Genomic DNA, 12,557 nt, shown 5'->3' with positions numbered 1-12,557 from the left:
AAAAAACTTCCATCAAGTTCCAGTCTTCTTGGGAACCTAAATTAATAGAAAGTTTTACAGAAAATTCTGAGACTAATGGCCAACTCTAGTGGCTGAAGTTAAATGGCACTGAAGAATGATACCTGCTCTTCTCCACCCTACCAAAAAGACACAGAAGTGGTCACTAGTGAGATCAGTGGAACTTGTGCCTCTTCAATCCCATAGTGGTACCAGGCTTGGATCTGCTCACCTGTAACTAAAAATGCTAAACTACATGAGCCTGGACCAAGCACCACCAGTGTTGTGTGAAAAAGCTCTGCCTAGTTTGAGAAAGCAAAGGCACTGAGCTAACTCTGATCTTTGTTTGGATCTGGGCAACTCAAATACAGTAAATGTGAATTTGATTGCTAAGTGTCTAATAGCACTTGCACTAAAATTCTGGGCACTGGATCAATGTAACAGGTTTTAGAGGGGCCTGCCAGTAAAACTAGAAAAGAAGATTGCCCAAAACTAAATTATCTGTTTGGTAAAACCTACAAAGTACTGTGACATTCCACAAATCCATTCATAGCAGGCCAGACTGCTTGCTACTGTAGAGGTAGTCACTGATTGGTGGGAGAATATAATGAAAGTTTAAGTTAAAGCTAGTTTAGAAACTATATCTGAAATGAGAGTATGACATGTAGACAGTCAGCACAGATCAGAAGCAGTTTGGATTTTGTTGTGGGTATCAGCTGTGTTATAAATGCCAAGAAAAGTGCTTTACACTTTCAAGTAAAACAAATGCTCTGTAGACAAGAGTTTTCTAGGAGTCAACTTGAAATACCCACAGGAGTGGAAACAATTACAACAGGTTCTTGCTGGGGCAACCTCTCAGCCAAGACACAACAATGTGGCTGATGCCCACTGTGCACCCTGGCTCTTGGGAATCTCAGCAGCTAAATCTCTGCAAAAACAAGCAATACATCCAGTAAATATTGCCATGGAAGGTGATGCCAAGCTCCAAGAGCTTCTGTTGGACTTGCTAAAGCATGACGTTGTGCATTTAGACAAGGAACAGCAGAACAGTCCCAGATCTCTCTGGAGTCAGTCAGAGAGACTGACTATCAGTCAGATAGCTGCTGTCTTCTCACTATCAGTCAGAAAACTGCTTCACTGAGCTCAAAGCAGGGAAAACAGCAATGCAACTCTGCAACTGCTGGCATTGAGTGGAGGAGGGAGAGGGAGGAGAACCACAGAGAAGATGTATCAGGAATGAATAACTGAATCTTTAAACAATCCCTGGTGGCAGCATCATTTTTGGTAGCACCAAAAACTACAGAAAACTGCATCCAAGTAAATATTAACTGACTGTGCCCTGACAGGAGCTAAGACTATTTTCCACAGCAAGTTCAAGTTTCCCATGCTTTACATCAAAATAGGTACTATTATGTGAAAAATAGAAATAAACTTTTCTCCTACAACTGGCCATGAACTGCAACATGTTCAAGCCATGGCTTTTGTACACTGGGTCTCCTTCATTTCAGTGGTTGTGGATGCAGTGCTCTGCAAAGAGCTCATCTCTCTTGGCCTGTTTATTACATCTGGTTGATACCCTGGGCTGTGTAACAGGTTTGGGACAAGAACCGGCACATTGAAATGTGATCTGCAGGAAGTTTAAGAAAAATGGGTAATAGATCAAAACAGGACAGCAGCATAGGTAGATTGTTATGTTGAAGTGACAGATATCATCAAAATAAATGTCATAAAACACCTTTTCTATGGAACCTAACAGAAGAAACCGTAAAAGAGCATCACATCAGAAATGCACACAGCCACACCCAAACCAAAGCAGAACCACATCTCCCAAACAGTTTCTGAGGAGACATTTACAGCAAATCTGGTGGGGAGCTGGAGTGAACTTCCACTGATTACTGGAAGAGAAATAGCAAAAAGAGAAGAAGGAGAGTGAAGACTCTTCCACACAAAATAGCATGAGGAAAGAAAGAGATCTTTTAAGTATGAAGTAGAATGAAGATGGTGCCAGAACAAAGAAACAAAAGTGTAGTCTCTGTGACCATGCAAACAGGTTGCCTTACTTTTCAAACTGGCGTGGCAGAAGAACAAAAGATACCTATCATACTATGTATACTATCACACATATAGATTCTGACTTCTGCAATGCTTACTCAAAGTGAGCTTTTTAAACGCCTTATTTAAAAATGAGAACATAGATTTTTTCAACACGAAAAGGGGCATTTACAGATCAAAGTATACACAAAGTAGATGTACAAATATGAAAAAATAAACAATTAAAAACCTGGACCACAGAAATCATAAAATATCTTTCAAGAATAGCTAGCATACTATTTGATTTTGCATGTGTAACTTAACAAATGCATTTTCAAGTATCATGCCTGTTAGAAGGAATCCATGTGCCAAGCAAAAAAGATCAGTCTTCTCAATTCTAGCTAATTACCAAACAGTGAAGACAAAAATCAAAGTTACTTGAAAATTTAAGCCAGACCAAAAGCTCACCTGACTTCAAGCAGAAAACACTTGCTCTGCCCCTCTAGAAAACAGCCCCAAAATATCTTGGACTGAGCACTTCAATATCCACGCACCCAAAATTCAACAACTTTCTTGAAAATGTCCTGATTTCTCATCAGAAAAATTGTGACATGAAGAGTGTTCATTAGGGATCAGTTAATACTTTCTAATGGTAGGTCAAGTGATGCAGATGAAGAGATGATTTCAACTGATGCAAGCTCCTAAAATACAGTGACATTTCTGAAACTGTCACACAGACATTCTCTTCAGAACAAAAACTTCTAAATTCATAATGCAAAACAAAAAATAAAAGCATATGTTCATGTTGATAATAAGCCCCAGTTGGCCTCCTCCCCAGGCAGCTTCTGTAAACTTTCAGACACAGTTCTGCACTTCCAAAGGAATATCTAACACTCATATCTATCACACCACCACACACATCTCCCTGGCAATGTGTGTTGGTCCAAATCTGCACCAGCACTGAAACACCTGCATGCAAAGTAAGCTCCTAATTAGGCATCAATAACTACTCCATTTAGACCCAAATCCTGCAAAAAATTCTGCCCCTACTTAAATTTATGCATCTGGGTCCTAACTGCCTAGTAGTTAGGAAATGCATAAGGATTTAAGAATAGTGGAGAACTGGGACATGTGTGGAATAGATTTCAATGGAAAATGAATGGCACTCAGTCTTAGGTCCTTTCTGATCTGGAGAATGACAGTGAATTCTGGATACACTCTTCAAGCCCTCTGAAAATCACTGAATCTTTGGCAGTAATTTAATTACAGAGACCAGGCACTAAAACATGAATACTTTGCCCTAAGGTTTTCAGCATAATTTTCAGATAAACTATTTCTTAGCAGGGCTTGTCTTATACATAAATGGCTTGAATATCCATGTACTGGATTTTAAAAATATGTTTGAATTTAGGTTATTCCACCTAGAGTCACTCAAGCACAACATACTTTTACACCAGCACAGGAAAACTTGTAACATAAATGCAGTTTTTAAAGAGATGTTTAACTTACCTGCCAGAAGTCAGCAACAGTAGCAGGGAGAGGGCCCTGGGTGGCAATATATGCAGGGTTTCGGGGGTCATGGTCCATCTGGAATAAGGAAGAAGAACACAGACTAGATTTATTTAAAGGAAATCCCTTGCAGTGTTAGAGACAGAAGGTATATGAGGGCAGAACAAGGGACTTCCTAAAGGACTGTCATGTCCCTCCATCCTCTATTGGCAAGCAAAGTGTTTTATTTCTATTTGTAAGCTCAGAGGAGAAGCTTTCCTCCAAAAGACTGATGACACCAGATGAGTATCAGCACATGTGATGAGCAGTGTCCCATGTCCTCAATATGCAGAGTAAAATCATTTATGGATCATTTATGGTGGCTGACAAAGGCATTTGAGATCAGTACTCGTGGTTTCATAGCAACCTAGGAGCCTTTTGAAACATTTTTCTACACTGAATGTTAAGAATGCTCCACACATCTAAATATGTTCTCCATTTCCACCATGCCAGTCAAGGGCACATGTAACTAAAAAACAGCAAAAATGGGGAACAAATTCAGTTTCTGGCTTTTTCTGGTTAGCTGATTTATCTAAATGCATGGATTTGGCATCAATGGAGGAAGTTCTGCTTAAAGACCTTAATGATTACGTTTAATTCAAGGAGCAGAAAATTCACTGAGCAGAAAAAATAAAGAATCTAAGAAACAAAGCCATCAGGAGTAAATAGGATTAGCAAGTTACAATGAATGTTTTCTAACTGATGGGTGGTTTTCTTGGTTCTAAATCTTAGGACCCATTCTGCTGAAAAAGAAGATCTCCTGATAGGATTAGAAAACAAACAAACTCATTCTAACCCTGAACTGGGCAGGACAAAACTTTGAACATAAAGAAAAGAGACCCATTTCAGCTCTGAGATGTGCGGGTGTGACTCGGTGACACCGAAGTCGGGGAGAGTTAACTTATACCCATGTAGCTGAAGGCAGAATTTGTCTCAATACACAGTTCTGTTCTATAAGTAAAGATCTGAATAAGAATGAATGTGAGTCACATTTGCATTAACAGGCATCTCCTGAATTTATTCATAGCCTATCAAAATTTTCAGTGACGGTACATGTCAGCGTAAAAGAAGGCACCTCATAATTATGTGCAACATAAAAGAGGGAAGAACCATAAAAGAACAGATGTAAGTTATTCTAACGGAACAACAATATGATGAATGTTGCAAAAAGGAAGAGAACACTTTTATGTTTCTAATTTTCTGATGTATAATTAAGCTGGACTTCATATTAAAATTCTCCATGACAACACAACACAGGTAAAAGTCACTGAATCCATTTAGATTAAAGCTTACTTCTGATTCACCACCCATAGTTACAAAAAACCTTGACCACAATGTCTATAATACCATCATTTTATTCCAAGTTTCACTGGGATGCTTCTCATCAGCAAATAAATCTTCCCAACAAACAATTGCTCACAACAAATTTCAACTTTGCTTTCTTTGCCTTTTGACAAAAGCAGTTCTGATAGCAGGACATTTACCACTGTGGTATTTTGAGACCCAAGAAAAATAGCTTTCTACTGAAATCAGTATTAACAAAAAAGCCCTTAGGAAACATTTTAAAATAGGCATCTTTTTTTTTTTTTTTTTTTTCTTTGTTTTGTTTTGGAAGATACTGAAATAAACACAATTGAAAACAACAGCAAATGTGATCAAGCAAAGTCAAACTTTTTATTCTCCATTACAGTTGAAATGATTTGTTGTTGTTTTGTTTTGAGTCCCAAAGATCTACAGGATTTAAACTTGTGGTGAAATGGTTCCCTATGCCAGAACTAAAAATCTTAGAAAAATTGACCCACAAGGAGGATGTGCTACTCCCAGTGGAAATTGTGTGCTGCATCCACTCTAAAATGACATCACTTCTCCAATCACTCCTTCAGGCTAGAGCTTGGCTTGGAAATGTAACCAATAGAAAATACATCAAACTTTATAAAAAATATAATTTACTCTGTATTCTTCCTAAACGATTTTTTTTTTTTTTTTATGTAGACATGGCAGAAAACAAAGGCAGAAGAAATCAAGGATGATGCAAATAGTGCTGTCATGGAGGAAATACGTCTCAACATTCAGCTGATAAATCAGGAATAGGCCAATCTTGGCATTTCAGCATTAATCAACTTCTGTCACAAAGGTGCTTGCTGGAACGTGGCAAACATTGCAATAAGCACAGAATAGGAAAGTATATCAGCAGTTTAACAATAATTCAAAAGACAATTACAATTATTACATTCCAAGCACATTGTGTTGCACAAAAAACAATTATGAGCAGAAACTCTTCTTGCTTGGAGCAAATAGAAAATGGCAGAAAATGCTATCACACTATTAAATGATCTTTAACTGAACAAAAATAAGAGCAAAGTTTAAACTAATTAAATGAAATTCCTGGTTTCATCACTTTTGTATTAAATGCACTGTTTAAAAGACCACGTATTTCAAGAAAAGTGTGAAAAATCCCGTCTGGTCACATTCAATTTAATGTGAGTAGGTGATAGCAAGGGACAGTTCTTGAATGTTTTTGCTTTGTTCTTTTTTATTCTCTCAAGGTCACCAAGAACACCAAGGGCATCTTAATCTATCAAAGTTAACAGAAGTTTGAATAAAGAAATAAAGTCAGTAATGGGTTTTAAACTAACTAATCAAGGATCAAGTAAAAGGTTTTTTTTTTAATGTCAGTAGTCATTACCTTCTTTCAAGGATCCCTCAGATTTCTCACTTCATGAAAATAAAATAGAAAATGTGTTCTCCAGAGAAGAATGGAGAACTCCAGACTCCATACAATCAAGTATTAAAACAAAAATTGTTTGCTAACATTTTACATCAGAACAACCTTCAGAAATCACCTTAATAGTAATTGTTCAAAAAGAACTTGTTTTTTCCCTCTATTTCCCCATTAAAGCACCAAGTTCACAAGGCTTACATCAGAATGGGATCAAACCATTGTTGGAAAGAAAAACCTACAATTATTACAACTGTTCTGCTATGGAATTCTCATTTTCTGCTGCAGTACAGCAAAAGCACGTCTGGTGATAATGTTTCAATCTATTTTTCCATGATTTTATATTAGGGGTCAAGGATTACTGTAACTGGCCATGCAATTGATTGTACTGATTTCCATCACTAACAGAATCAAAAGCAAATGAAAAGAAAAAGGAGGAACACTGAGATTTCTTCTCAGAAAAGAAAAACTAGAGAAAACTTTAGTGGCACAATTTGTGTTTTCCTACAGGGCTTTGTAGTATAAGCTGACTTACAGTACCTTAAAGTAGGAAAATATGTGAACAACATTATCATAATTGGTTGAATCTTGTTAATACCAGACCAGGATTACACCTTTGCATTACTAAAGAATAAAAGCTGGTTCTTCCTTCAAGAGTTCTATTATCCAGCTGCCTTATTCTAAGACCTGGTGAGGATTCCCTGAAGAATGCTGAATTTTGTTGAGTTTTTGATAGAGATTGTGCTGCTGCATGATTTCACTGATAATGCTGATGAAATACAGAAAAATCAATACATTGTGGGAGTAAATCCTTGAGAGTGGTACATGTAGATTCTTGTTAAGCAGTCTTGTAAATTGCAAACTGAAGTAGAAGTGTCAATAAGCATCAATGACCATTTTGAAATTTAAAGTAAAAGATAGTACTGATTAATTCCTTCCCTTTTTCTTCCCTTTCAGCTTGTCAGATCTTTACTTTCTGCAGAGAAAGATGCTGGGTGAGATGTGGTCTCAGTCACACCATGTTTACCTTCTAAATCATCTGAGTCTATCTGAAATATTCCTGAATCATGAGATAAGAATGAAATCCAGTGTAAACCAAATATGACAGGAAGGAAGTTGAAATCTGATTAACACGTTAAAAATTCTTATGGATTCAAGCTTCTGTGTGGTTTCCAGACTTAATGTGTTTACAGCACCAAGAAAACCTACTTCCATGCATATATTTATTACATAAAGTATAGACAGACTCTAAAAAAGGAAGTGTGTTTGTTTTTGCAGAAGAAAGCATATCCAGCAAATGCAGATGAACTTTGTAATCATTCATCTCAGCATTAAAATTAAAAAGGTAGACTAGTCCTCATCTTCGTGTTTGAATTAAAATTTAAAACAATTTTTTAAATCCTTCCTCTTAAGCCCCTAATGGAAAGAAAGAAGCAAATCTGGTTGCCTGTGCCATTATGAATTTCAGTCTATTCTTGCTGATGAAATTTGTATGCTGTATTTGAACAAACTGTCATGCTAATGACATTCCTCAGTCTGGTGTCTTCAATAATAAGCAAACTGAGTTTTTAAATGTAGTTGATGGGATTTTTTCTCTCTCAGACATCCTATGAGGAAAACCAGAATTTCCCATTTACTTTCATGACCTCTGATTTAAAAGCAAAGATTGCACATTATTTACTACTGGATGATTTTCCTGAAATTTAATGAGGACTAAGTACAAATATGACAGAAGTAATTATCACAGTTTTATTCTGCACAGTCAGGGTCTCCTTGTGCTGTAATTGCAAGCCTTTCATTCAGCTGCCAATACCAGAGTTATTATCATAGTACTTTATGTTATTTCAGAGAGGAGGGAAACAGATTTCTACCTCACTTTTACCCTGCAAATTTATCCTAAGGACTCATTTTGCCTGGCCTCATGCTACAGTGAAATAAAAGACATATGGGGAAGAATTTGGACTAAATCTTTCCTGATTCTCTTCACCCATTCCCAGCTGCAGTGAGGCCACCAATATAACCCCAGTTTTCACATCCTACTGTGAGGTATTGAGGTATTGAGGGGGAGCAGCATTTTTTAAAAGGAAGAAACATGTGGGCAGGTGGCCAGCTCATTGTCTAGCACGGGGATTTTTTTACGGTGTGCTGCTGAACTCATTTAGACTTCAGTGAAGGTTGAGTGAGCCCCAGCTGGAGACTGGACCACTGACCCAGAAGCTGGAGATACCCAGCAACATGTACAGGACTGGCAGCCTCCTTCTCTGAAACTTAATTACTTTATTTTACACTCTTCCTGCACCAGACAGCTCCCACACACGGGGAGGAAAAAGCCTCTTCCAGTCAGCTCATCCCATCCTGATCCTGCACTTTCAATGGCCATCTCACAACAGTGCTCACTCCTCACCCAGGCACTGCAAGGAACAAATGCACCAGGAGCATCACTGTATTGACAGGATAATTACTGAGGTTACTTGAGTTGAAACAGTCTGAAGGAAAGAAATGGTAGGATTTTTGCAAGAGTGAGTGAAAGCAGTTGTACTGATACTCCACATCCACTGTGTGCTTACACGGACACTGACTACATGTGTGCCTGCTACCAGAAAAGATCTCAAGTAAACAGCAGCAGAAATAGCACATATGTCCAACTTAGGCTTCACTCACTGTATAAACACAGTAAATATTGCAGAATCAAGTGCCCAATTCAACATTGCAGTAGGCATTTGAAGTGGGGAGAACAGAGACTGAATATCTCTGCCACTTCTGTATTTGACCTCATTATATGAAAACTACACTAGATTAACAAATATGTTTACACTAATCTGAGAATATTTAATTTGGCTCGAAATTCAGTAGTTTGCCAGGAATCTTTCCAGACCATGGGCTTGCAAAGCAGGGATTTCCTCCTATCAGCTCCCACTGGATCACCTTCAGGAAACAAATTTTGATCTATTGCTTTCAAAATAGCAAAATAGCTACTGGCTCAGTGGAGCAAACTCTTGCAACTGGAGCACCTCTTTCCTTGGAATAGCAGATCTACACAAATGTAGCTGTGGCACTTCTCTCCTCACAGCAGGGTCTCTATACTACCATGAAAAGAGGAACTTAAAACTTTTTCTTGGAAGTTTTTCTTGGCTATGCAAGTTATTGGGCACTTGTCCTGATCTAACGGAACCCTTGTGAACCCACTTATTTCTGGGCATAGAAGTATTTCTGTAAGAGATACAAAGACAGCCATAAGGATTTGTGGTTCATCAGTGTGATTTGTGTAGTGAACAGAACTCTTGAATCTGGGAAAACTACAAAAAAGAAGTATGTTCTAACCCTGCAGAAGGACCCTTACTAAGAGCTGGATGGAAAAGCAAGATTACAACTCTTTGTAAAAACAGGAGTTAAAGCTGTGGGAGGAGGGACCCAGTGCTTGCATGAGCTTTGGGCACCCTGATAAAGCAAACCTCTTCCCAGTTTTGTCAATGGAATATTTTAGTCCTGTTTCTTCACCTCCAAGACTACTTAATCTAATACTTTACTCTTCAGTGCAATTAAAGAAATAGTTAAACTATAATCCAAAACTACAATTGCAACAGACATACACACACATGCAAGATTTTACCCCCTTCTCCAGCCAAATTTACATACTAAACCTAGTTAGGCTGTGTCTACACAGACTTTTGGGCAGGTTGCAGAAGCCCAGTTTTTCAGGAAAAACCCAGCATTTGTACTGCTGTCAACACTGAACCCAACTTAGCACTGTCTACAGAGGCTGTAATTCCACTTTGATGCCATGTTGTTGCCATGTGAATTACAACCAAGCTCTTAACAAGAATACAATATCACACTTCCAGTTATCACCTCCCACTCCTGTCCTTCCCACAAAACCTCTCAGTTTCTACTATCAGATGAAGGCTTGACCAAACATAACTCACCAGCTGGGTCCTGGAGACACAAACAGAGCACTGAAGCCCTGGAGCTGGACCTCTGTGCATGATTTTACAGGCAGGATGCATATTCTTTGGAACATGACTTACTGTGATCCCCTGATCCTGGTGCCAGGTAGAGCTTGGTCTAGTCAGAGACATACCTAAAAGCAATCTAAAAACTTCAATCTGTGCCTATCTACCCTCATCCTCTGAAATGGAAACTGGCAATTCCTCAATATGCAGGTGCTTTGGTTTCTCCTCTACCCTAAGCCAAAGACAAAAATATCCCAAAGGAGTTTTTTGTCTTCTGTGTGTTTTTTAACTCTTTGAATAAAGCACTTTCATGTGTTGAAGGAAATGAAGCTTTGAACTCTGCTGAAACAAAGATCAGGGAACTATTTCTATGTAGCTATAATTGGGATTTTTTAAGGAAAAAAGGTATTGTCAACAACACTGGAAGGAAGAAGCCTGTAATTTCATGCTGTTGCAAATTGTCAGCTGCCTAGCCCACACAAAGTCATTTAACTGGGGGAGTGATACTCCCCAGGAAAATGAGCCAGTAATGGCAAATACAGCCCACTGCAGTAAGATCGTAAGATCTTATTCTTCATCCTAAATTCTTTCTCACAGTTGCACTATAGTAACTTTTTGGTGCCTAATTAATGTGAATAAAAACTGTGTGAAAGAGTGACTACAATCCCAGCAATCCCACAGAGGTGATGGACACAGTGCCTTTTTCCCCCTTCACATGGACATCCCGGCACTTCCACTGAGATGCTATGACAGGGCAATGCCACTGGCATTATTGTACCTGTTCACTGCCAGAAAATAGAGACCTTTTCTCCCTATCACCTCTCATTGACAAGAAAAGGATTCATGTTCAGCTCACACAGTCATGGGAAATGGCAGCTGGGCCACACTGGAGTATCTGGACACAAAAATTGGACGGACCTACTCTGCGGTTGGAATAAATGCACAGGGGCTAGGGGATCCTGTTCCTGCTTTCAAAACAGCAAGTGCAGAGAAGAACCAGGAGAGCTACAGAACCACCATGCTGTGCATCACTAGGTCAACAGAAGAAGAAAGGTAAGAGGAAATGTCACTTCCTAATGCAGAAGAAGCTCAGAAGTCAGTGGAGCTCAGCTCTCCACGCCTACACAAAACATTCCTCCTACTGTAGATACTAGGACAATGCAAAAAAGAGCAAGCTATTTTTACCTTTTAGGAGAATGAAAAGCTCCACTAAAGCAAAGCACTGAATTTTATAATCTGTAAATTAATAATATCTAGTATCAAATACAGAAAAAACTGACAGTACTACAAGATAGAACAAGGGTTATCTAGTGACTTTTTCTTAGTAAATAAACTTCAAGGGTATTGCATGCATATACATTTCTTTTCAATTTGAAAGGACAACCAGCATTGTGAGGTGCTCACAACCTGAGATTAGCAGTGAGTGCCTGGAGTGAGTCTATTTTGACATCAAGGAATGGCAAGGATCAGCTACTTGGAATACTTCTCATAGGTTACCATACTTACAATTGGACTGGCATTGATGTAGTCTGAATTGTCATGGCTACTTTCACCTTTCAGACATATCCTGGAATGGTCATCTGCAAAGGAGAAAACAAGAGAAGAAAGTTTCTATACCAGTATTCTACACACTTTATGTTAGACAATTCAAAGTCAGATTAATGTGCTTTTCAAGAGAGGTAAATATCAGAAAGGATATTTCCTTCTGATGCCCAACCTAGCCATAGGGTTGATACAGCCACAGCATCACAGCCTGACTCAGGAATGAAGCAGTGGGATATTCCAGAGGCACAGTAACACAAAGCCTGTCTTCATGAGATGCACTGTGATGTGCTACAACCACTCATAGGAAAAAAGAGAATCTCTTCTCTTCAGGGAGTTTAAGATCTAAACTAGACAAACCACCGAGGACCTCCAGTATTATAGAAAACATTCCTGTGCTTGCAGGGTTATGGAAGAGGGAAGGTGATGGGACTTTGTCCACCTGGCTTCTTGAAATATGAACAGCAGGATGGAAGTACAGCTGAGAGCTAGACAGTAAGTTATGGGGAGACACTATGGCTTGGAGATGATCATGGGAGAGAGAAAATGCCAACAAAGTACAACTGGAGCACACACAGACATCTTACACTGCTGTTACTACAGCTACGTCAGATACCAGTAAAGAAAACAGCAGTTCTGGACATAGGAGACTTTCTCATGTTGCTTGCCCATCATCAAGATTATCTTATCACTTTTTAACTTGAAATTTTACCAGTGCTTGCTCAGTTGTACTTAAAGCTGGCACACCCCAAACTCTAGTCCTTTTTTAA

The 12,557-nt window shown here is 38.7% G+C and overlaps 1 protein-coding gene across 2 annotated transcripts in view; it reads right to left on the bottom strand.

The window, feature by feature from the left end:
* PTPRN2 (protein tyrosine phosphatase receptor type N2) overlaps nucleotides 1–12,557 on the bottom strand; it is a 635,529-nt gene that overhangs the window by 42,693 nt on the left and 580,279 nt on the right. For both annotated transcript variants that reach the window (XM_086865041.1, XM_086865050.1), the window contains 2 exons: nucleotides 11,752–11,825; nucleotides 3,538–3,615 (listed from right to left, as the gene is read on the bottom strand). In XM_086865041.1, coding sequence (XP_086721167.1) covers nucleotides 3,538–3,615; nucleotides 11,752–11,825 — 152 coding nt within the window. The remainder of the gene's footprint in view (nucleotides 1–3,537; nucleotides 3,616–11,751; nucleotides 11,826–12,557) is intronic.

Source organism: Cyanistes caeruleus, chromosome 1 (genome assembly GCF_971803275.1).
Source record: "Cyanistes caeruleus chromosome 1, bCyaCae1.hap1.1, whole genome shotgun sequence".
Taxonomy (NCBI): domain Eukaryota; kingdom Metazoa; phylum Chordata; class Aves; order Passeriformes; family Paridae; genus Cyanistes; species Cyanistes caeruleus.
This window is presented reverse-complemented; position numbering and strand designations above follow the sequence as displayed.